Source organism: Colias philodice, chromosome 7, assembly GCF_061535455.1.
Source record: "Colias philodice isolate Cphi_HAF_F1 chromosome 7, ilColPhil1 Martin Lab GWU primary, whole genome shotgun sequence".
Lineage (NCBI taxonomy): Eukaryota > Metazoa > Arthropoda > Insecta > Lepidoptera > Pieridae > Colias > Colias philodice.
The window spans coordinates 1,063,325-1,089,816 of NC_143092.1; the positions used below are offsets into that span (position 1 = coordinate 1,063,325).

Genomic DNA, 26,492 nt, shown 5'->3' on the forward strand with positions numbered 1-26,492 from the left:
AATTTGGTTTTCTAATTAAATATTAATACATTAGAAGATAAAAGTTTGTCTCTTCAAATTCTGAAACTTGTATGTATACTTTTTGATACTTGTTGTATTTTATCCGTATCGTGTTACAAATTTATCGCGAACATGTATGAAATGTCATAAGAGATAATAACATGAAGTCTACGTGAGCGAATTGATAGATAGAAAGTTATTATAAATAAATACATACATCATCTTCACTATAGTCACTCGTGTGGTTTTATAACGTGTTTTTCACATACCGCAAAACCACAGGCTGATTGACATTTTAATGTATTCAACAGATAACATTTAAATATCTCTTTTTTGTGATAATTTTTTTAATACAAATAAAATTTAATGTATGTAAAATGAATTTAATTAACCAGGATACTCATAAAAGCTTAACTTATCCATGAAACAGATGCCAACATGCCAACGGCTGCCTCATACATTATTACATGTGGTTTGGTTTATGTATTTTCTAAATTCTGACTACTGCTGAGCTTAAATACATTAATATTAAATTCGACAAGGTTTAATTTCAATTATTTAATATCCTGACTTCTCACTCGTATGGTGTTGACTTTAGTAGTGGTTTCATACACGTGTAATCATTCGTGTACTATTTTATACAAAAATTTGTGCTATTTCATCATTCACATCAAATATTAAATAAAAAGCCTCATGAAAATTATACCTGTCTAGGCGTCATATCCTATAGAGATAATGACGTATCGTTAATTGTTAATTGGTGGAATTCTCAATGTTTGTCAATATATTCTATTATGATAGAAAATGTAGGTAAGATATATAATAAATGCATCGCATAAACGTCAGTCATAGTCCCAAAATAACTCGTCTATACGAAATCATTGGCTACCATAGAAATCTAAATAACAAGACACATAGAAGTGCTATAATGTCATAATTAGTATGAAAACCACTGTCGCCAAAATCCACACATTTAAAACGATATCTAGACAGTTCACACAAGTAAACTATGCCTTTTATTGGACAGCTTCATTTTAATGAAAACTAACATAAATAATAAATTTCGCATTTTAATATGTACCCTAACTCACGACTTTACGGTTTATTTTAGTATAACATCCCTAGGTACGTAAGATGTTTTGTTTCCTTTTGCTTAGAAACTTCAAATACGAAAAAGTTCGGCTACTCGACAACAGAGGGCGTTAATTTTTGATAGATATAACTTTTAACCTCAACACATAGAAATAAGGTTGAAATTTCATTAACGTTCATTCAACGCTTTAGTGATGTAAGACTTCATCAGCCTTGTTATCGATAGTTAAGTGATAGTTAACAAATAAGAAATATATAGTTGTTGATTTTAATACAGTGGTAGGCTCATGTCGTGGGCCCACGGCAGACTGTACCTACATATAGGTATAAGAAATAAAAACATGTTATGTACTTAAATATTTATTTATCTATATATACAAATAATAAAACAGTGTCTGTACATTATATATTTAAAAAAATGGAGGGGGTTTAGAAACTGAGAGTTTAAATTTGAAAATCTCGAACACCTGATGCAGAACCGCGCCAGACCACCAAAAATTATAAGAGTTATAACAATTACTTAATGTACGTCTTTTTGTTGTGACATTGAAATAATCTTCTTTGAAATGTTTTGAACATATCCTACTATAGCCTGTAGGGAACAAATTTCTTTTCCCAGTCGCGGATATCCATTCGTCCTTAATGTCAGGACGGCGTTGTGGAAATCTACAAAGAATATATTTAACATAAAATAGTTTTGTCAACCTAAGCGAAGAATGTCCTTTACATTATGGCATTATTGTATATTTAATTAATGTGATTCTGTATCGACAGTAAAATTGTCCGAAAATGATTGTATCGATGTACTTAGTTTAAAAAGTTATATATCAGTTATAAAAATAAAATAGAATTCAAATTAAAATATAATCCAATTATTCCATCAGTCGTCATATTACGCAAAAAAACATCGTATTACGATATCGAAAAATTTTAACACATCACATCACTAGCTTGCGACTATTTACTCTTTATCGTTAACAATGCAGTACATTGCTTCTTGTAATTGTCATTTGATAACATCTGGCAGTTATAACAACCGACCTGTCAGATGTTGACAATAGTAAAAGGCAATGTATAGCTAAACGTGATGAGAGGAACGGTTGACTGTGTCATTCGTATTGTTTGTAAATATTGTTTAATATTAAGGAAAAACGGCAATATTTATAAACAAAAATACTTGCCGGTGAAATGTTATTCCTTTATTAGTATAATTACAATTTATGGAAGAATTTCCGCACTGGGAAATGCTGCAACACACCATGTTTACTCACGCACGTGTCAGAAACAACTGAACAAGCGACCACCAAGCGACGAACAGACTTGTGGAATGGTAACCACCTGAGCGGCGACAATGTCACGCGCGCTTACGACTTCTAGTGTCTTGTTATTTAGATTTCTATGTTGGCTACTCATCATACAAAATAAATTTAAAAGCCCTTTACCACGCGACTGTCATAATTTTGTCAACACCATTCCGCTTGTCACGACAAAACGCGACTGGTTAGGGAGCCAGGTGCAAATTTGGTTAACTATTTCCTCTCAAGAGATAATTCGTCAGACGCATGAGAGTATAGTATTATGGCGCTCGGTTGGGGGGGTGAGCGGTTGTAGCCTCCCACGCACATAGGAAAAAAAATACATTCATTCATTCATTTCCTCTCAGCTAAAAATTTGTCAAATTGTAGCTAACCCAATATCTCAACGAAAAAAAATAGTCAGCTGGTTACAACATGGTGTATTATACGTCAGCTGGTGTCTCGAACATGAAAGTTAAATTTAAAGAAAAATTTATTTTCCGTTATTTCCTCTCAAACAAAAATTTACCTGATGATAGCTTATATGTAACTGTGGATAAATATATATGTCAGCTGGCTGTATCTTGGTGGAAAAACCGTCAGCTGATACGGGAGGCTACAACCGCTCTTCCCCCCAACCGAGCTCCAGCTGACGTTCACGAGGCTTCATAATACTATACTTTGATGCATTTTACTAATTACCGCTTGAGAGGAACTTGGTCATAAAATCTGCTGCTGGCTCCCGGACCAGACGTATTTGACGAAATTAACATACATTTTATGCTATAAAATAAATAGTTCAAGGGGTATTAGGCTGTATTGTATATGGAGTTAGGGCTAAAAATGTTTGTGGTAGGTTTGAAGAATTTGTATGGCTGTTTTCACGAAAATTTGCGCGTTCAAGCGGTAAAATTTATGACAGCTATTGACGCCAGGTTTCATTTTTTTTTCATCATCCTTTATAAGATCTGACGGTTTCATTTCAGGTACGATAATATAATGACTAAATTGTTTAGCTTTGAAGCACACACAGTAACCAGATACAGTAATATGTACAGATAAGCCAGTTATTCGATAATTATAATAATCTTTAATGATGTAATTATGATAAAATTGAGCTTTAAATTCTACAAGAAAAGAACCATTTAGCATTCCTTACGAAGCCCTAACTCCCATATAACTGCAAACATTGTTGCAGTTGTCCAGAATGATGAAAAAATTTTCCCATACGGCATAAGCCTTACCATGGGAATAGCGATATATTATTGTTTTTTTCCTCATGAAATACTGCATATAATACATAATACATATAATAAATAATACAAACTGCAAAGCTTTTATATTTCATGAATCACAGTGAATTCACATTTATAAAGAAAAAATAAAGTGTTGTTTTTTGAATCATTCATAATATTTTCTTGCGATTCCATTCCACGGAATAAACTTTTAATTTGGCCTTTCTATATTATTCTTTACATTTCTTGTAAAAGTTAGAATACATAGAGAAGTTAAAGCTGCTATTTTTAAAATTTTTGGTTTTAGAAGAAAATTTAATGTCGTTTGGTATTTAAAATCATATATTTTAACGTTCGGTTCCAATTATACAGTTCCTATTCCTTGATTTTGTCTAAATTTAGGACTTATAAAGGGATTTGTAATATTAATAAATTTATAAATGAATCCCACAAATGATCCTGATAATAATTATCATCAGTTGAATTTATCCCAGGAACAATGGATAACACGTAATGCCTCGAAATTAATCCAATTCGCCTAATCTTAATTTATTCTAAAGTTGAGCCCTCAACAATACACCTACTTTAAATTATATTATAATATCATTAGGATATAATAATAATTAATCTGTTGGGATTTGTTTACCCGTTTAAGCATGAATTTTTTGATTAAAGTATAACTCATTTCTCATTAAAAAGTATAAGACTGCTCTTCGACGAAATTCGATTAAATCCAACCAAAAAGTTGATTTATATTCTTATAAGTTCACCATCATTCGGGTGTACAGGTGAATTTTCAATCGGATAGAATATTATTATAATATATATTGTATCTACTCGGCTTAGCTACTCGGATAAAGTAGGTTAACATTTTTATTAGGTACTAGCGGTCCGCCCCGGCTTCGCCCGTGGTACATATTTCGCAATAAAAGGTAGCCTATGTTCTTTCTCAGGGTCTAAAGATCTGTGCCAAATTTCATCAAAATCGGTCCAGTAGTTTATGCGTGAAAACCATACATACATACATACATACATACATACAAACCTTTCCTCTTTATAATATTAGTATAGATATTATCTACCTACATTTTCCCGCCCACAAACTTACTGTTAACAAAAACCACGTGAAATTATATCCCAGTATTAAAAATATAACTGAGGTTTCAATAAAAATAAACAATTTATGTGAGATCCATTATTCGTGAATTTTAGGTCCGCTTTCATCAATTAATATTAATATTCAACGTTTGATATTTAAGCCGATGTTTTCAATTCTGGTACTTATACTGATATTTTTCATTACAACCTTGCTTATTCATGTATTTTTTCATGGCCTAAGAAGATTGGCTAAAATATTTTAAATCAAAAACAGTACCTTGTTTGAGTAGGTTTATACTGAAGCAAGTTAACTACAGAGAAACAGGTTTAATGTAAATCAAAGTGCTAAATGCTATTAGTCTAATATTTTGAATAAATTAATGTGTTTTATGTTTTATAAAATAGTAGGTAAAGATTAATTCCATTTTAATTCCCTTGTAAAAAATGTTCTTCCCAACGACCCGCAGACATAAACATAATATTTACAAATTATTACATTTTCAACCAAAAAATACGTGTTTTCAAAGGTCCAACCAAAATATATACCGAATATAAAAACAATAGATCCCGTGAAGCGTCCCTCAAGTACGATGGTAAAAAGTTTTGCAATGAATTGCCCGACATTTGGAGTGTGTTAAATGTTGTCATTAGTGGGAATTGCTCCGAAACTCGGAGTTCGAAGCTCTGGTGAGGCAAGATAAAACATTTTCGCATGAACAACTTTTGCACACATTTCATTTGATGCTCATTCACTGGAGAATCGGCCGTGTGCAATGTGTAATGCGATAACTGTTAAAGACTGATTGTTTAAGTACAACTGGGAATTAGCTTGTTTAAATACAACTACAAGTCTGTTTAACGTTTCGTAGCTCTATGAAGGTAAACCTGGTATAGTTTGTCTGTGTCTGTGTAACTTTTGTCATGCTCAAGGCAGAAAATGCTCATTGAGCGAAAAAGTAGCCCACAACGCGTAGTGATCACAGTAAAAGGGCGAAATTCATGTTGTGACTCTAATAAAAACGCTCTCAATGCGTCGTGGCCTTGTCAAGGCAATATAGAAAAGTCAAGTCGCGTTCTGATAATAAATGGTAAAGGTAAACACTCACACAATTAACGTAATTAATTAATTGCGTAAACGCCAAACCTTTCAGCGAGACTAATTGTTGTTTTCTACAGAAACAATGTTTATAACACAAAACCATTACGACACCCACAATAAATCAAAACTCAAATTTCTACGTTGAAAATGAAAATCTAAGTATAACCCAAAATATGAAGATTTCTGCGCATATAAACGCAAGTATTGTAATTAATTCTCACACACACTCGTCACCTAAATGCTGTCATCCGCACGTAGGTATAATTACATTTCGAAACTCCAAAGTTTTCCGGACATTACGAAGTTATTCATGTTTACGGCCTCGGGGACGAGATTTTTAGCGTAATTTCTGGGGTAATTTCATTACCGTCCACGACCCTGGAGTAAAACAATTTGTGGTGTACATGTAAAATGTGAATGCGGTATGAATATGAACAAAGATATAAGGTATTTTAATAAAAACCGATATCAAATATATTAATGTAATTATTTAAGGATTTAGGTGATTATAGGAATATATATTCTTAAATATTTCCTTATTGTAACCTAAAATACAGTTTCAACACGTTTTACTTTACCCAAGCAACTTAAGAAAAATCGGAGCAAAAGTTAAGAAATACACAAAATCTGCGGCGATAGTTCCAAAAGATTTAAGTAAAGGTTTTAATATTGGCCTCGCCAGCAATCTTGGCGAGGTTCCAACCTATTTCAATTAACTCGGGAAGGGTTAAACATTTGGCTATACCTCTTGTTCTAGTGTCCGGACAATAGATCGACTGAAGATTAATTCATAGTAATATAAGCCGTAGGACGAATATATTACATTCAATATTTGATTTAAGCAATCAATCAAATACTATTCAGATACCTAATAATTTCATCATCAAATCCACATTCTCTAATTCAGAGTATAGAAATTTGTTCACTTCACCATACATTCTGATTTTACTATGCGACGCGACTGATCCAATTTCCAGTCCCTCTCAAATATTATTACAATACAATTTTCTCTTTTCAGGTAGCATGGACGAGATAAGATTAGATAAGGATGCGACGCGCCACTACATTGGATACTTGTAGACGCGAACGAAGTTTCAGTTGGTGATAATAGATGTTGAGTTCGTGATTTTAAAAATAAATCTAGTGTTAAAATCTCTGAATTGCGTGTTCAAAAAGAATCCAACGTAACAGATAGTGAAGTGGTTAACGAGGTCATGAATGAGGTTGATAAAATGTTAAACGTTGTACGAGTGGTATAATCAATTATGGGAGTGCTATGAAACATTCAGTGAGGAGGAAGATAATGATAGTGTAGTGAAGTGAAGTGAAAAAGTAAACATGGGTTGTCAGTTGGGAAAATTGGCGGCTTCTGAACGGCGAGCGGGGACTGAGGCCCTGGGTGATGGCCCTCCACCGAAAACGGACCCGAGGCTACCGTTGACGGCGAAACAAAAGTACTCAATGGTAGCTTCGTGGAAGGGAATATCACGAGCGATGGAGAAAACTGGAATTTGCATGTTCATTAAGTAAGTAATGAGAATGTTTGTTCGTTAATTAGTCGTTTGTTTAAGAACGCTCGCGTTTCATATATGAGTACTCGTACAAATAATTTTGTTTGCATAGCAATATTACCCTCGGAGTGATATTTAGGATGATCATTAGGATATTCAAAATGTTAGTTGTGCAAAATTAACTAAGGAAATATTACAGTATAGGATTCAATGCAATAAATTATATGACAATGTGATATTATTTAGGTACCTATTACTTACATCTACAGGTAGATATAAACTCAAGGAAAAATTAAGTAACAATTAAAACGAACCCTAGAGACAAAGCCAAAAGAAATTTGTGTACAAATCGAATCGTAATATTATTCAAATATTTCAATTAAGGACAAGGAAATATTGCGCTTTAAATAATACAACGATATTTTGCCAACGCTAGGAAAATGGAAAAAGCGGATTTCGTAGGAATTGCCTCAAAAAAGCAAATTGCACGCACATTTTTTTATCAAAATTGATATCCAAGTTTTCCTGTTGGTAAGCACCTTACAGATTCGCCTCTTGGTAACTTTATTGTAATTTGTAACAAATTAAATATTACCTACTTATTGTATGAAGGGACTTTCATACTCATGAAAAAGACATATTTTTCTGATAACAGTTGACCAATTGTTTGTATATTGTAAAACGTAATGTTACTCTTTAATAATAGAGTCCCCAAATTAAAAGATTATATTTTAATCGCAGGATGTTTTTTTCTAAAGAATAATTTTGTGTGTTCTAAATACATAAGGGACCATAAAGTCTATTGTTTCTCTATCACTACTTGATAATAAATAGGACAACAAACACCTCTTATTCACAACGTGATTCAACTATAGCAAATAGAACTCCACTAGAACTTTCTTCGACTTCAGAAGTCGCTGAGGTAACGCGTGGTCTAGTTTTAGACAATGTTGCTTAGTTGAGTTACTTGAAACTTTATATCATTAGAACTAATGAGTTTGCTTCATCGCTTTACGCTATAATTAAGATTAGAACAAAATTGATTGGAACATCTAGGACATCTTTATGATCCTGTTTTTCTTCAACATAATTTGTCAATTCCAGTTTTATATACGTCAGAATATGTATTTATTTTTCCTTTGTAGTGGGATAGATGTATTTCACAACTGCCTCACGGATAGATTTTATTTACGGGTAAATAGGTTTGTGTGATGTGCCAAATCCAGACTTGTTTATTTTTCTCCAATTTTTGATTGAAGTGAACGCTTTTGACGAGTGGATTTAAATAAAATTGCTCGTTCTTTACCATTTTATAGTTAGACTATAGGAGATTAAAAGACCGATATTCTATGGCCTATTAAATTTCGTTTATAAAATTAATAAGACCAACAAACTAAGTCGATAGAACCCAAGCTCTTTAAATAATAGAACCTTAATTAGTTTTCTTATCCGCTGCCAAGTTTACACCTTGAAAAGTTAGTTTGCCTAGCTTTAAAATTATAAATTTAACACACACAATATACCTAAGTACAATTCGTTAAGTTTTGAAGTTATTCTTGAAGTTTATACTACTTTAAGGGTTATTGTGAAGTTACCTTTTTACGACAGTGTCGTCAAATGCTGCTACTTTAGCTGGCTTATCACTCATGAGTCTAAAACCTCAATAAGGAGAGTGGTCATCATAAAAGGGAACTTAAAGTAGAATCTTTAGTACCTATATCACTCACTATATTTTAGTATAATTTTTTCACATTAATCGCTATCTGTACAACCGATGTTCAAGTCCATAAATTGAAAGATCTTATCATACTCAATCAATTGTTTATCAACGTACAATCTTTTAATAAAAATGTTCATTTTCTTGTGTTTGATTTTAAACGAGTACTATACTCCGGGAATTAAATACTTTTAATAGATTTTTAAACAGAAAGATTATATTTTATTCATTTATATTAACTTGATATTTTACGAAGCAAATAACAGGATATGACCACTCTGACCATAGTGATAAAAAAAGGTAATAGACAAATATTATTCAAGAATTATACAGAAATAAATCTGTGGAATTTTCCCGTTTTCTTTAATTAGCTTTCTATTAGTATCAGTCGCTGTGGGCATTTATGATCTATTAAGAAATCTTTTACCGTTGGGACAGTAATGATGTCGATTCAAACCATTGCCTAAGGGCCAGGTAATAAATGAAAAGCTACATAATAAATAACATTTCAATCAGTCCGGTAAAAATTCCATTACGGAGTTCTTCAAGGGATCATTTTAGTTCAACAACTTTTGCTTTGTTATAAGGCTTAATGGAAAAATGTCTTACAGTTGTTAACGTAGACGAGACATAAAAGAAAATAACTCGATAAAGAAAGTTTATTTGATAAGAAGTCATCTAAATTTCGAGGAGAAAATGTCGTTCACCAAATGTTTGTTCGGTTTGCAAAATTAACATGCCCTAATTCTGCTTTTATTCCTAATTTGTAAGTTAAAAAGAAACAAAAATAATATAACAATGAGAAGAATACAAATATTATAATTTACCTACAAAGATTCATGTTTGTAAAATCTTGTAATTTCCCACTGTGGCATGAGAGTATTTTTGAAACAAAATATGGACATAATATTTTCAAATAATAAAATATGTAACCTTGGATTGTGCCATGGCTTAACTCGACATTGTAAACATTCCTGTTGTAGGTACTCCGAAAAATTTCCATGCAACAAATATTGCCTGAATTGTGCCAAAAATTTGCATAACAAAAACAGACGAGACATGCCCTTACACCATATTCCTCGAGGTGATAATAATAACAAGCCACATTGACTTTGTCACTTGAAATCAGAGACGTATTTGAACTATATAGTAAACCGTAGTCTTGTAGGTACCCGTGTCTTACCCACAAGGGCCTCTCGCGGACGCCTGCCAATAAGGTTCGCCTCACCTCCCGCGCCCCTCTGTAACGGTCAGCGCGTCTGCCGCACGTGCAGCAGGGACGCTTGCCAAAAAGGTTCACCTCACCTCCCGCGCCCCTCTGTAACGGCCGGCGCGTCTCCCGCACGTGCAGCCGTTAGTTGAGTCGAGGATAAACCGCGAACGCGACACTACGCCTAACTTTAACGTTTCCCGCGCAAACCCTAACTTGATCTTGTGTGTATTCTCATAATATAGTGTATTGTGACCTTGTGTGGAAAGGCGACCACTGATCCACAACCTTTGTATAAGTATTTTATTAGTAAAGAACTGACATCCACCCCTGAGTTATCATTTCTGCCTGCTGGCAGTGGCGTACCCCATACCTGTGACGACCTATGTCTATATCTGGCGTCCCAACAGTGGGTGGATTAGTGGTTAAACGATTCGTGTTGTGTAGTTGAATTCGTACGAACTATCCGTTATTTCAGTTAATAATAATGACGCGTACCAGACAACAACAACAGGAGTACCAGCATGGCGGCGAGGGGGATGATGCAACACGCATTCCCCAACCCCCCCCCGCCCCTCACTTCGCTGACGCAACATACTCGCAAGAGAGTGTTTCCATGCTCCTGGAAGGTCTTCAGAGAACACAAACAAATGCGATAAAAGAAATCCTGGATAGTGTTATGGGAAACCGCGCAATGACCTCGACTCCCGCGCCGACGGCCGAAAACGGTAATTTTGCGCGGTGTAAGGCGGTATTTAGCGGCGCACCGAACGAATCGATAGAAGGATTCATAGACGCAGTGGAAAGCTACAAAGAGTGCGCCAACGTGGCTGATACCAACGCAATTAAAGGAATGTCTATGTTGTTGACGTATGATGCGGCCACCTGGTGGCAGGGCATTAAGAGTCAAATATCTACGTGGGACGAGGTCGTATTTAACTTAAGAAGCGCTTACGGCGACCGACGGCCGCCCCACAGAATATACCGCGACTTGTTCGAAAACGAACAAGGGAAAGAAAATACAGACGTGTTCGTTGCGAAAGCTCGCGCCTTGTTGGCAAGGTTGCCACCGAGTGACTTAACGGAAAGAGTGAAACTAGATATGATATACGGCCTGTTAAACATTCGTATAAGAAAACGACTCCGCAGAGAGGAGTTTACGACATTCGCCGAATTACTAAAACACGCGAGAAATATTGAAGACTCCATGGGAGAAGAGGTACGACGAGCAACAACAGCGAGGCCATCGCCGTCCGCCGGCGCGAGTACTTTCCGCGCCGCTCCGGCCCCCTCCGCTGGCGGCGAAGCGCAGGCACGAGGCGCGCCCGCGATGCGCACGTGGCCTGCGGCCTCTGTTTCGCCGCCGCCGCACCGCGCCGCCGCAGCCCTGCACGCGCCCGCGCCGCCGCAGCCGCAAGCGCGCGGAGCGCCTGACGTGAACGCGACACCTCAGGCTCCTCCGACGACCTCGGCCTCCGGCTCGGGTCATGCACGTCCCTACTGTACCTACTGCAAGCGCTACGGTCACCGACGTGAACAGTGTCGTAAGTTAGAGGACAGAGGTGAGTCTTACAGTCATGACAATAACGCGAGTGAAAGTGCCGTAAATTACGTAAATAAATCGGAAAAGTTCTATAGTCTCGAATTACCCGTGCGCGATCGTGACTTTCAAAATCGTTCGTTAAATACAGTGAACAATGACTATTTTAATAGTGAAATGCTGACCGGTATTCCTTATGAAAATGAGTTCTGTCAATCGGACATTTTATTCGCGAACGATACATACAACAATCATGATCACGATGCTCATCCGATTGGTTCACATATTAACCAAAAGTGTATTAAGTCGGATTTTATATGTAATAAATTTTCAAAATATAAAACCTGTAATAAGTCAGATTTTTCGCAAAAATCAACGGATGAAAGAAACAGTAACGTTACTGATGATGTGAATTTAATATATTGTTATGATGATAATTATGTGCGTGTTAAGGACGATGACGACTTGTTGGCATGTAGCGTCGGCGATAGGCCCGTCAAACGTCGCGACTTACGTCCCATTTTCAAAATCGAGATTTTGGGAGTAAATGGTACAGCTTTAATTGATACTGCCGCGAAACACTGTATTGCCGGTTACACACTATATGCTCTCCTTCTACGCAAAGGCCACCCGCTCACGCCCTCGACGAGGCAAATTAAACTCGCCGACGGCCACGCACGTGAAATGAACGTTCTCACTACCACGTTGCAGGTGAGGTTGGAACACGTTATCATCACAATACCATTTCTTATTTTCCCTGAGTCCGGCGACAACGAGACATTACTTGGTATAGATTTCCTTAGGGCTATGGGTGTCGTTATTAATTTCTCCAAGGAATTATGGTATTTTGACAACGATCATCGCGTTAAACATACGCTATTTTTTGAACCAACTTCGCGTGGCACTACTTGTGCCTCTACAGATGTTCTCCGGGATGACGAGGGTACTCAGCTGGAGTCGGCAGAACGAGACGAACTCGCCCAGATCCTCGTTAAGCACGCGCACATTTTCCGTCTAGGGGGAGCTCCTACGCCTTTCGCGGAGCACCGTATAGATACAGGTGAACACCCACCGATAGCAGTGCCCCCATACCGTTTGAATCCCGCGAAGAAAGAGGTGATGAAAAAAGAAATTGAGAAAATGCTGCAGGAAGATATAATTGAAGAGTGCGAGTCCGCATGGTGCGCTCCAGCGTTGATGATACCTAAGGCTCGTGGCGGCGTCAGGTTCTGTGTAGATTACAGGCGCCTGAACGCTGTTACCAAGTCGGACACGTACCCTATGCCACTAATTGATGAGCTCCTGCAATCAACAAAAAGGAACTGCTTCATGAGCACGCTGGACCTAAGATCTGGGTACTGGCAAGTGAGCGTCCAGGTAGAAGACAGGGATAAGACAGCCTTCATATCTCCGCTCGGCATATATCGCTTTAAACGCATGCCTTTCGGCCTCAAGAACGCGCCGGCCACATTCCAGCGGCTGATCGACCGCCTCCGCTCCTGCGCATCATTAAAGGACGTAGTCCTGTTAGCCTACTTAGATGACCTTCTGATAATCTCAGGTGGATTCCAACAGCACCTCAAAGACCTCGAGGCAGTTTTCGAGCGCTTGACTGAATATAACCTCCATGTAAATAGAGAGAAATGTGTTTTTGCAAGGGAGAGAGTAAAGTACCTTGGACACATAATCACACAGGAAGGCGTCTCCATCGACAATGATAAGGTTAGCGCTGTACTCGAAATGAAGGAACCGGCAAATCTCAAGCATATGAGAACTTTCCTTCAAACGTGCTCGTGGTTTAGGAAATTCATTCCTAACTTTTCCCAAGTGGCTGAACCGTTAACGCGTTTGACACGAAAGAAACAACCATGGACTTGGGGTGAAGCTCAATTACAAGCTTTCAATGAGCTCAAGCGGTTGCTGACTTCAGCCCCAATTTTGATCCAAGCTGATTTTAGTCGGCCTTTTATATTACGAACGGATGCCAGTAATTACGCTTTAGGAGCTGTGTTACTTCAGGGAGAGTTAAAAGAGGAAAGACCAATTGAGTACGCGAGTCGACTCCTTACCTCAGCGGAACGAAACTACTCTACCACCGAGCGTGAAGCTCTGGCGGTGGTATGGGCAGTCGAACGTTTTAGATCATACCTCGATGGGCAACCCGTTATTATTGGAAGTGATCACCAACCACTCCGCTGGCTGCTGACCTTAAAATCACCAACCGGTCGGCTAGTGCGGTGGGCTCTCAAACTCCAGTCGTTTGATATACAATTCCAGTATACTCCAGGTAAAGCAAATGTTGTGGCCGACACACTAAGTAGGCCGATCTGCACAGGAGAAACCCGCGATCAATGCGGCATTTGCTCTGTAATAATAGACGTACCTGTGAAGAAACCGGATCTGTTGAGACAGGAACAGCTGGCAGATCCAGTACTGGAGAAGATTGTCAAGGAGCTCGAAGCCACCGATGAAGTCGCAGCCCAGCGATGGACAGAGCGGGGATATATGATGGATCAAGGAGTGCTGTACCGGTATAACCCCGACTCGGACAGTGAATCACCACAACTCGTAGTTCCAGCTGGTCAACAGCAAGACATCTTGAAGCAATGTCATGACTCTGCAGTAGCAGGGCATTCTGGTATTGACAATACTTACAGGAAAGTATCACAGCTGTACTTCTTCACAGGAATGCGCAGGATAATAGCCGACTACGTGAAAGCCTGCGTTCAATGCCAACGATACAAGGCCACCAATAACAAGCCTCCAGGCCTCCTCCAGACGCCCGTCATGAATCAACGTAACGAGGTGTTGGCCATAGATCTATTCGGCCCATTACCGGAAGGAGAGGAAGGGGAACGGTGGATATTCCTCGTTGAAGACACGGCCACAAGATGAGTAGAACTATACGCACTTAAGGATGCTACAGCTGAAGCCTGCGCACGTGTCCTCATCGAAGAATTCTTCATGCGGTTTGGGTTGCCTCGTCGGATCATATCCGACAACGGAGTTCAGTTCATTTCGGCAGTCATGCGTCAATGTATGTCAGTCTTGGGTGTGACACAGAACTTGGTGCCACTGTACCACCCAGAAGCCAACCCAGCAGAAAGGAAAAACCGCGACCTTAAGGCACAGTTAGCACGATTGGTTGAAGGAGACCATAGTACCTGGCCCAAGAACTTGCCGGTGATCAGATTTGCTCTAAATAGTGCCGTGTGCCGTACAACAGGAACAACACCGGCGTACCTGACATTCGGAAGAGAGCTGCGGTCCCCTTCGGAAGCAACACATGACCAACGTGCCATACTGGACAAAGATAACTTTGTTCCACAAATAACACCCTACTTACGACGATTCCTCAGCTCGTTGTCGGCGATCAGAGAACGAGTCGAGAAGCAACAGGACAAGGCGAAAGAATACGCCGACCAGTCGCGTCGGCGGGTAGAATACAAGGTGGGTGATAAGGTGCTACTAAAATCGCACCTCTTGAGCAAAGGTTCAAAGGCACTCACTGCAAAATTTATGCCGAGACGCGATGGTCCTTACGTCATCACCAAGAAGATAAGCCCTACGACGTACAACATTGCGCGTATGGAGCTGCCTCGCGAGATTATAGGGAAATACCATGTTCAAGATTTGACCCCGTTCATTAGTAACGATGATACTCCGCCGGATCCTGTTAACCCCGTCAAGAAACGCGGACGACCGAAGAAGGTAAAAGAGCAGCTAGTCCAGGAACGAGGGCGTACACCTGAACTAGAGGGGGAGTATATAGTAAACCGTAGTCTTGTAGGTACCCGTGTCTTACCCACAAGGGCCTCTCGCGGACGCCTGCCAATAAGGTTCGCCTCACCTCCCGCGCCCCTCTGTAACGGTCAGCGCGTCTGCCGCACGTGCAGCAGGGACGCTTGCCAAAAAGGTTCACCTCACCTCCCGCGCCCCTCTGTAACGGCCGGCGCGTCTCCCGCACGTGCAGCCGTTAGTTGAGTCGAGGATAAACCGCGAACGCGACACTACGCCTAACTTTAACGTTTCCCGCGCAAACCCTAACTTGATCTTGTGTGTATTCTCATAATATAGTGTATTGTGACCTTGTGTGGAAAGGCGACCACTGATCCACAACCTTTGTATAAGTATTTTATTAGTAAAGAACTGACATCCACCCCTGAGTTATCATTTCTGCCTGCTGGCAGTGGCGTACCCCATACCTGTGACGACCTATGTCTATAACTACAATTTTATCAACCGACTTCAAAAAAAGGAGGAGGTTATCAATTCGGCCGGTATATTTTTACACGCTTTATATTAGCTTCACCTGTATGTTTGTAACCGACTTCTTTGGGCGCGATTTTTACCCACTTTAAACGGCCAGATTTCGTTCAAACTTTGTAGATTTATTGAGGACCGATGACAATACACTAATTTGATAAAATAAATAATAGTTAAAAAAAAATAAAAAACACGTTTTTTATAGAAAACCGACCTAAAAGCGTGTTTTTTAGTTTTTTTTAAACTATTATTTTACATTAAATACACGAATAATCATACTTTATGTAGCAAGGTGTAGATAGGTTATTATTAGCGCTCTGGTAGTGGCACGAAGCAACTATTTTGTAAATTGTGGTGGCACGTCGAGATGTAGCTTATTAGCCACAGTTCACTTCAGTTGTCCCTTTTGCTCACGATGGATGAATCATGCCATCTTACTTCGACGTGTGTGTTCTATGTGTGCATAAGTGTGCCGTTTAAGAAGATAGAATGTTGTGTGTGAATGATATTAAAGTATAAAGGTTACCAAATATCATTGTTTGTGCTATAAATTGAGATATTAGATACACGACAGTAAATAGCATTACCCATTGGTTGCAGAAGCGTGTTCCAATTGCGTTTCTAGTATGCATTTGCAAACAGGTCAAGAATATTCAAGGGTACTCATAATGTGCTCTCATTTTTGAAGTAAAACTTCTTTAGGCGCGACTAGGGAGTAACTCAGATTTTTTTTCTGACGGAAGTAACGCTTACTATAGTCTGCGTAGTTTCCGCCATTTAAAAATAATAATTCTGATTGGTTGTAAGTATATGTCATATACTACACGCTTCTTGACTTATACGCCAGCTAGTGGCAAATATCATAATCAATTAGGATTATTTATTTTCAAATTTTCAAACGGATCAATTGTGAATAGCAAAGTGAATGAAAAATTCAACAGTTTTAAAAACATTATTTTAAATTGCAAAATTTTTTGAAAATCTCTAAATATACTTGTTTATTTATTACTTTTAAAATAAGTAAATTAAAAATAAAAATAAACATGTTGCGGATTATAATCAATCTATTTTAAATATTGCTGAAGACAAAGTAGTATCCATAGCAACAGATATGTATATAGGTTGTCATTCAGTTGAACAAGAAGCATATTATGTACGCCAACAATTTCATAAAATGTCAGTTATTGATACAGGAGGATCGCCTTATGAAATCATATTAGTTCTTAACAAATTTTACATTATTACAACCAATATTGATGTATCTGATGGCTTAGCCAACGGTTGTGTTGGAAAGTTAGTGTATATTGAACGTGATGACAGTGATAACATCATACGCTTATGGCTTGAGTTTCCTGGTAAGATAGGAGAGAAAATTAGGAAAAAAGCTGCCCATCATATTCAAACTCTAAACATTAGTAGAACAGCAGTCCCAATTTTACGAAGATCGTCATCTGTACCAATGAATAGAAATAAGACAATATTTGCAAAGAGAAATACTTTCCATTAGTATCTGCTTGTGCGCTTACAATACATAAGTCTCAAGGTGGTACTTTTGATCAAATCGTTTATGAATACAATAAAAGTCACAGTCAGCAGCTGTTATATGTAGCATTATCACGAGTAACTGATATAAATGGATTGTTCATTGTCTCAAACACCGATGACAACAAATTTTATCATGGAAGAAAGCGTCCAGGGGGAATAGTTGATTTACAGTGTGAATTTGAAAGACTTTCAAATTCTCGCCTAATAACACAACAGGAAGAATTATATAACCTTGTAAATGAGAGTAACATTACACTATTTTCCTTCAACTGCCAAAGTTTACGTGCTCATGTTTTTGATCTGAATGATAAAGTATTAAAAAGGTCCACATTGCTGTTATTTTCCGAAACTTGGATGAAAAATGACGAACTAATTCTTATTGAAAATTTTTATTGCGTTACCCAATACAAACGACCCAACTCAACTGCTGGTGGAGTAGCTGTATATCATTCATCTACAGATACACTGAACAATGTAACACCAATTCAAAATATTTCACCAACTATATTATCACAAATTTCCGATGAGGTTTCACAAATTGGTGACATCGCCTTGGTTCGATGTGTTAATACGAATGACCAACCTGTGATTATCGTTGTTATTTATATTTCTACAAATACTAGCCTGACAAATATCATAAAATTTATTCATCAGCAATTACTTCACTTCACAATTGAAGGTTCTCGACTTTTAAATAGTAATTATCATGAATTACCGATGATTCTAACTGGAGATTTTAATGTTAATTTTCGCTCTCAGGAATCTCAGCCGTTAATTGATTTTTTAGAAGAAAAATTTGATTTATCTATGAATACTTCTCGACTTCATTCAACAACGCCTTTCGGTACAACGATAGATGCTGTATTTTCAAGAAAAGTAGCAAATTTAGAGAGTAAAATTTATGTTTCACATTATAGTTACCACAAACCTATAATTACGTACGTAAGAAATTATGATGACATTCAATTACCTGTTTCGAATGAATAATATTAATATAACATTTAAATAATCTTTGTAAAGCACATGAATAATAAATATAATTAAATTATAATATAATATTTATTTATTTAAGTTAATATTTAATCATTTCAGTGATATATGTCGTCAACGCCAAAGAAGTTTTACTTCAATCGCGCGTAAAGGTTACACGCACACACTTTTTTTCCTCAACAACTAAGTTCTTAAAATATGCAATTTTAAAATCTAATACCGTTATGCAGTTGGATGTTTTCAACTGAATATTGCATATTGCAATGAGTTTTCTTTTTTAGATGATCTTGTGGAAGATAAAGTTAAATAATCATTTGTAAATACAAATAGTTGTGAATGAATTGTCAACCCTTATCAAGGGGAATTGCAGAACTTAAACAATGTCTTTAGTTTACAAAACTCAATTTATTCTAGAATTCATGTTTCAAGAAATAAATGTATTTATCGTGTTTCCACAACGCATTTTCGACGAACCTGCCAAATAAATACCGGTGTCTTTTCCGTAGATTTCCTCAAAGACATGTGTAAATAAAAAAAATTGGTTGTCTGTAAAGTCGGTTTACTGACGATAGTTTAACGTGACAACGTCCGATTGTGCTTCTTTGTCGCTCGTTCCGCGCTCTCGCTTGCACTTCAAGCCTTACATGGAACGCCTCAGAGCGAGGTAACGCCGCAAGAGTCATGTTTTTTCGTGCGTGCAGCCGGCGCTATCGAATTATAAGACGTTGTCCCGTCAAAAATATAATATTCGTGATTTTCCTCATAATGAAGTTCCTTTGTAAAGTTCTTTGTACAAATAACCCATCCTTTGTACATTAAGAGTTATTTCATTGTTATCCTTGGAAAGCGGAATTAAATAAGGGAGTTATGTTGTTACAAATTTCGTAACAAAAAATGTTACCTGCTTTTCTTGAGATGTATATTTTTTATTGAAATGTTTATGGCGAATAACTTAAAAGATGATATTCAATTCAACAAATACAGTGCGTAGTATATATTATATATATAATAAAAAACCGGCCAAGTGCGAGTCGGGCTCGCGCACAAAGGGTTCCGTAGCAGCAAATATAATAAATTACAGTTAAATCAACCTATCTCAAAAACTATAAGAGATACTTTGATCAAACCAAAAATCGTTGAAAGAGTTAATTAGCATGCATCACCTCTATTTTTTTTAGAATTTTATACCCCGTAGTTATAAAAATAGAGGGGGGGGGACATACTTTTTACGACTTTGAGAGCTGATATCTCAAAAACCGTTCACTTTAAGAAAAATGTTTTTTAGAAAACTTTATATCATTTTAAAAGACCTTTCCATTGATACCCCACACGGGTATGTACATCGAAAAAAAAAATTTCATCCCTCAGTTACATGTATGGGGGGCCCCACCCCCAATTCTTTTTTTTTACTATTTAGTGTCATATTTTTGTAGCGGTTCATACAACACATATTCCCATCAAATTTCATCACTGTAGTACTTATAGTTTCCGAGTAAATCGGCTGTGACAGACGGACAGACGGACAGACGGACAGACGGACATGACGAAACTATAAGGGTTCCGTTTTTGCCATTTTGGCTACGGAACCCTAAAAATGAATCGCAAAATGTGTTGGTAAGCGCATAACTCGAGAACGGCTGAACCGATTTCGATAATTCTTTTTTTATTATATTCCTTGAAGTACGAGGATGGTTCTTATGTAGAGAAAACGTAAATATGTACCACGGGCGAAGCCGGGGCGGACTGCTGTCTGCTAGTCTTTCTTATATATAAAAATGAATTGCAAAATGTGTTGGTAAGCGCATAACTCGAGAACGGCTGAACCGATTTCGATAATTCTTATTTTATTATATTCCTTCAAGTACGAGGATGGTTCTCATGTAGAGAAAACGTAAATATGTACCACGGGCGAAGCCGGGGCGGACTGCTAGTATTATATAAAAATGAAACCCGTTTTCCTTGGTCACGGCATCACGCGTGAACGGGTGGACCGATTTCGATAATTCTTTTATTATTTTCCTTAAGTACGAGGATAGTTCTTATGTAGAGAAAACGTAAATTTGTACCACAAGCGAAGCCGGGGCGAACCGCTAGTTATTATGTTATTATTAGATACCGAAAACTATTTGCTTAAAAGTAGATAATGCTTCATTGAGTTAAGGTTTAATTTGATAATAAAGTTATTTTCAATATTATACAAAGGCCTTTGATAACATTGCATTTATATTGTAGGTAAGGCCTTTTGTAATCCGACAGCTCCAACATTTTTAACCTTAATTGGAGATCGATCCTAAAACCTAACCTTTTTTAATCGAAAAAGGATCACGTCAATCGATGGAAAACCCACGGAGTTATCGAGTAACATAACAACAAAAAAACAGGATATACCTTTTTGCGAACGTCGGTTAAAAAGGATATATAATTATATGTATAGGTACTAGCAAATGAGACCAAATTTTGTTTCCGTTACTAATGAGACAATAAAAGGAATAGAAAGGTATGTACTTCTTTTTGCGATCAATATTAAAATTTAAAGGAAAATCCGGTTCCGATTGAACCAAACATAATTATTCTGGAAATATTCATATGCGAAAAGCAAAACGTTTTACAAAAAAGCAAAGTCAATTCCATGTATCGGTAAATGGTAATCCCGCTTTGCAGAAAATTCTCGATCATTTCAAACCAAATATAGTTTAGGGAATTATAAAAATTAAACTACGAAGCCGTCAAAACATTATATTATTATGTTTATTAACGGGTTAAATAAACATTTAACAACTCAACAAAATGTACTTTATCGGAGTAATTCTAGTCAATTTATTGGTTTTATATCTCCCCACATACAAATTGGATTTCTAAGTATATAGGTTATAGCAACATTGTGTGACGGTAGCTCATAAAATAACGAATTAGTTATCTACATGCCAGATAAAGCAAGAAATCGTCTCTATCCCAGTTTTATTATGACCGACAGATATTACGTAGAAATTAGTTCAAACCATTTGTCTGAAAGAGATAAAAAAACAGTATTTTTAGATTTGTGTAAATGTCACTAGAAAAATGCAGAGACTTTTTTTGACGTGACAACGTCTTATAATTCGATAGAGCCGGTTGCACACACGAAAAAACATGACTCATGCGACGTTACCTCGCTCTGAGGCGTTCCATGTAAGGCTTGAAGTGCAAGCGAGAGCGCGGAACGAGCGACAAAGAAGCACAATCGGTTCAACTATCGTCAGTAAACCGACTTTACAGACAACCAATTTTTTTTTCGGTATCATCTTGGGTATCATTTTGAGCTTTCTATGGTTTTCATGTTTATGACATGTAATGTGTGTATGTGACAGTTTCCCGGTATTTTTCACTAATAAGCACATCCAAATATGAGACTAGTTAATTGTCTTTTGTGACATTGTTATTTAAAGTTTGGTGCTAAACAAACGTGAATAAAACCTGGAAAACATAAGCCTATTTGAATAGACAAGCGATTGAAGTTGAGTTTTATATCGTCAGGATTTTTCATGGTGCAGCTATCATTTTTTTATTCAGTGAACAAGGGAATCGACGACTTTTTGACAAATTTATTTATTCTAATGGTATTGATATACCTACATAAGTTCGAAAAGGTTTTCTAGACAAGACCGCGTGACCTTAGCGTGACGGAAGAATTTTTATTGTTTTTAATATTTCATACATGAAACCAGGTTTTCGATTTAACTATAGGTAGGTTATAGTTAGGTACATAATATTTCCACAAAGAAATTCATTCATTTATGTTGTTACCTATATTTCAAAATTAACACAAATTAAAATAAATGTTATAACATTAATCTCATTCTGGTCCGTCCTTTATTTTGAAGCGACGGAGGACTTAACTCGAAGAGATATTTTTTCACCATGTTTATATTGCTCTTTGTTTAATTATTAGATATTCGAATACAACCAATTATGTCGAATAGGCACATAGTATTAGGTATAACTTATAAGCGAGTCTACTCCTATCGTATGACCTAGATAAGCTGCGCGAGATGTTATGAACGAATTTTCTCATATTATGTACTGCGATTAACCCATTTGCTATGCCCATTAGATGTTGGAATTAGCGAAGCACATTACCTACTTAGATAGAAAATTATTTACTACATAATACCGTAGTGGGTAAAAGGTTTTATTTTAATAATTTATTTGTGAGTTTGTTTAAACGCAAACATTTATCTAGACTTCTGCGCTTTTCCTCAGATATAACGTTATTTTATTTCGCATCAATACAGGCGGATCCGCGGTAGATCGCTAGTGCTATATACAGCCGTTAACCTATTTGCTATGCCTATTTAACGTAGGAATTATTAAGGTACATGATATACATTAAACAATCTTGAGTAGATTCTCTGATTACTATGGAGTACGAGTACTCGACACAAGTCAATAACTGCGTTAAAAACAACCGACTTCAAACTTGCACTTGCAACATTTACAAATACAGACAAAAATGCTCATAAAATAAAAACTACTGGGCCTTTCCGAATAAAATTTTTATGGGACCAATTCGACACCATCCCGCATCGAACAAAAAAAGAATCACGTAAATCGGTTCAGAAACCACGGAGTAATCGGTGTACATACATTAAAAAAAAAAAAAAAAAAAAAAAAAAACATACCGGCCGAATTGATAACCTCCTCCTTTTTTTGAAGTCGGTTAAAAATGAGGTTATTTTGAATGATTTATTTAGGTACTTAGCCTTGTCGATTTTTATTTTTTCGCTGAGTTGATTAATAACTTATATTCTTATTTCAAAAAATTGTACCTAGATTTACCACTTTTGATGAATGGTTGAATGGCAAATAAAACAAAAATATGCATTGAATAATGAATTATACAAATTGGCATAAATGCAATACCTATACCTACATGCCAAAACTGTAACAAGCAATGTATAAATTAAAATCAGTAGGTGTGCAGATAAATAGACACATTTAAAATATAATCAAAAAGTATGAAGCAAAACCATAAAATGATTTATTCCGACAAATATTTCGTTTTAGACTAAACATATATTATGTTTAGTCTAAACATATATATCACAAATATTATGACGATTTTGTACCGGAAGGAAGTTAGCGCGGAAAGTTTATTTTTTTTAATTATTAATATCTCAAAAAATTGCTCCTTAAATGCTCCATCAGAATCTGTAATTGCTCCACTTCTATAATTATTAGTTTATTTATAATTAATTTAAAAAAAAATCCAAATACTGAAAACTTGATTTCCCTATAGAATGAAAAATATTCACTTTTCATAGAAAATTTTTTTGCAAAAAAATTGCTCCCGATTTGCTCTATCAATTACAAAAAAAATTATTTAATTTTGATCATTTTTACAATAATTAACTGAAAAACTATGTTTGCATAGTAAACTACTGCGCTGTGACGTCATCAATTATTGTCGTTGCGACGCATAAGGGTCATAGGTATTTACACGTATCAGCACTGCAGCGATATCTATTAAGACCTTAATGTTTATGTTTTCTTATTTATATTATTTACTAGATTTCCGCCCGCGGCTTCGCCCGCACAGTCAAAGAAAAGCCCTCATAGTTCCCGTTCCTGTGGGATTTCCGGGATTGCGTCATTTTCTCGAGATGGCCTATGTCCTTCCTCGGGTATCAAATATCTCCATACCAAATTTCATGAAAATTGGTTCAGTAGTTTAGGCGTGATTGAGTAACAGACAGACAGACAGAGTTACTATCGCATTTATAATATTAGTATGGATAGTGATTGAGTCAACAATTGAATAACAAGTGTAAAGTACTATTTTATTCAATAATAATGAACAATTAATAAATATTTCTACTGTCAATCATCATCAAAGTATTGAATTGGTATTAATAATTGAATTTGAATTTCTGTTTACTATAAGAAAAATTAATATGCACTTTTTATTTCAGGGTGTGAAGGGATTCAGTCAAGGAGTTTTAAATTATTGAAGAGTGGTAATTATTTAGAAGTAGGGTTCGCGAAAAAAATTGAGCCCTACTTTTATATAATCACCTGAAAATTTTTCACTAGAGTATAATTAATAATTCTTTATAATTATATAAAGAATTATTTTTGACAATAGGTTTTACATAAAAATTTTACTTATTACATAAATTAATTATTGAGTTTCATCTAGCAAAAGTTGAAAGAAACAGATATTATTATGTATATTTTAAAATCATTCTTATCATAGGTATATTTATAAACATTTCCCTACCCATCCCTAAACTCGCATATTACGTTTATTCGTATTATTAAAACTTCAAGTAATTTTTAATTAATTTGTGTTTCAGTCGCTTGTTTCATCTTTCGGTGTCAAGTTGCTATCGTTTGCGGGAACTATGCGGGTTTTCCTTTGAAAACGCGGGCGAAGCGGCGGGCAGAAATCTAGTAAATAATATAAATAAGAAAACATAAACATTAAGGTCTACAGATATCGCTGCAGTGCTGATACATGTAAATATGGCCCTTATGCGTCGCAACAGCAATAATTGATGACGTCACAGCGCAGTAGTTTACTATGTAAACATAGTTTTTCAGTCAACTATTGTAAAAATTATCAAAATTAAATAATTTTTTTTTGTAATTGATAGAGCAAATCGGGAGCAATTTTTTTGCAAAAAATTTTTTTATGAAAAGTGAATATTTTTCATTCTATAGGGAAATCAAGTTTTCAGTATTTGGATTTTTTTAAAAATTAATTATAAATAAACTAATAATTATAGAAGTGGAGCAATTACAGATTCTGATGGAGCATTTAAGGAGCAATTTTTTGAGATATTAATAATTAAAAAAAATAAACTTTCCGCGCTAACTTCCTTCCGGTCGATTTTGTTATTGTTTATACAAAAAATATCAGAATTGGCAGCCATTCGGGAGATGTCTCGGAGTTTCTTAATTTGCTGTAAACTGTAGGTTCAAACTATTATAAATATAACTGTGTTATTTAACTTTTATTGATTGAATAATGGCATAATTCAGTTTATAAATTCTGTTAAATACTTTCCTCGAAATCCGTTAATTTTCTTGTTTTAAGTTTTTATAGTAAGTATTAAAACATGTTCATGTTTATAGTATTCCAGAATTTCATATTTCACATATTATAGGTCGCTTGATGCGGCGATTTTACGACCGGGCCACATATCATCATACTAGAAAAATATATAAGCAAAGAAAACTGGCTGTAGGTCACGAAAAAGGTTTTATGGGTTGCTTATCACTTAGCATAGTGACCCAAGAGCACACATTTTTGCCTGCCATAAAACCTGTGATAAAACGATCCGATTTAAAATATTCGAAAAAATTTGTTGTGTGACATCACTTATATGTATATGTCACGGCTAAAGGTAGGTGAGAACATAAACTTAAGATTAGCCGGCTAAACTTAGGTTTATTTTCGACGAGGTGTTAATGTTAGTTTGTTCTATCTTTAGCCGGCTAAACTTAAGTGTAACCGCAGGCCCGTGGCTAAAAATGTCGGGGTGGGTAGATTTGGTTAGCGCCGGGCCGGAGGGCTTGAGGGGCCCGCACAGTGCCAGAAAACACTCGCCCTGTTCCTTACATGTATTATAGTAACCAAATCTACCCACCCCGACTCAGGGCAGAAAGCTGGTGGCTAGGTTAGGTTAGGTTAGAACTCTTAAGACCCGCACGAGCCGAGCGAGCGCAGCGAGCGTGCTGCGGCAGCAGCCGGCGAAGTGCCAGAAAACACTCGCCCTGTTCCTTGCATGTATTATAGTAACCAAATCTACCCACCCCGACATTTTTAGCCACGGGCCTGCGGTTACACTTAAGTTTAGCCGGCTAAAGATAGAACAAACTAACATTAACACCTCGTCGAAAATAAACCTAAGTT

The 26,492-nt window shown here is 36.4% G+C and overlaps 1 protein-coding gene across 2 annotated transcripts in view; it reads left to right on the top strand.

The window, feature by feature from the left end:
- LOC149486903 (neuroglobin-like) overlaps positions 1–26,492 on the top strand; it is a 109,125-nt gene that overhangs the window by 49,712 nt on the left and 32,921 nt on the right. For both annotated transcript variants that reach the window (XM_089697066.1, XM_089697065.1), the window contains exon 2: positions 6,838–7,345. In XM_089697066.1, the coding sequence (XP_089553192.1) occupies positions 7,158–7,345 (188 nt within the window). In that variant the 5' untranslated portion in view covers positions 6,838–7,157. The remainder of the gene's footprint in view (positions 1–6,837; positions 7,346–26,492) is intronic.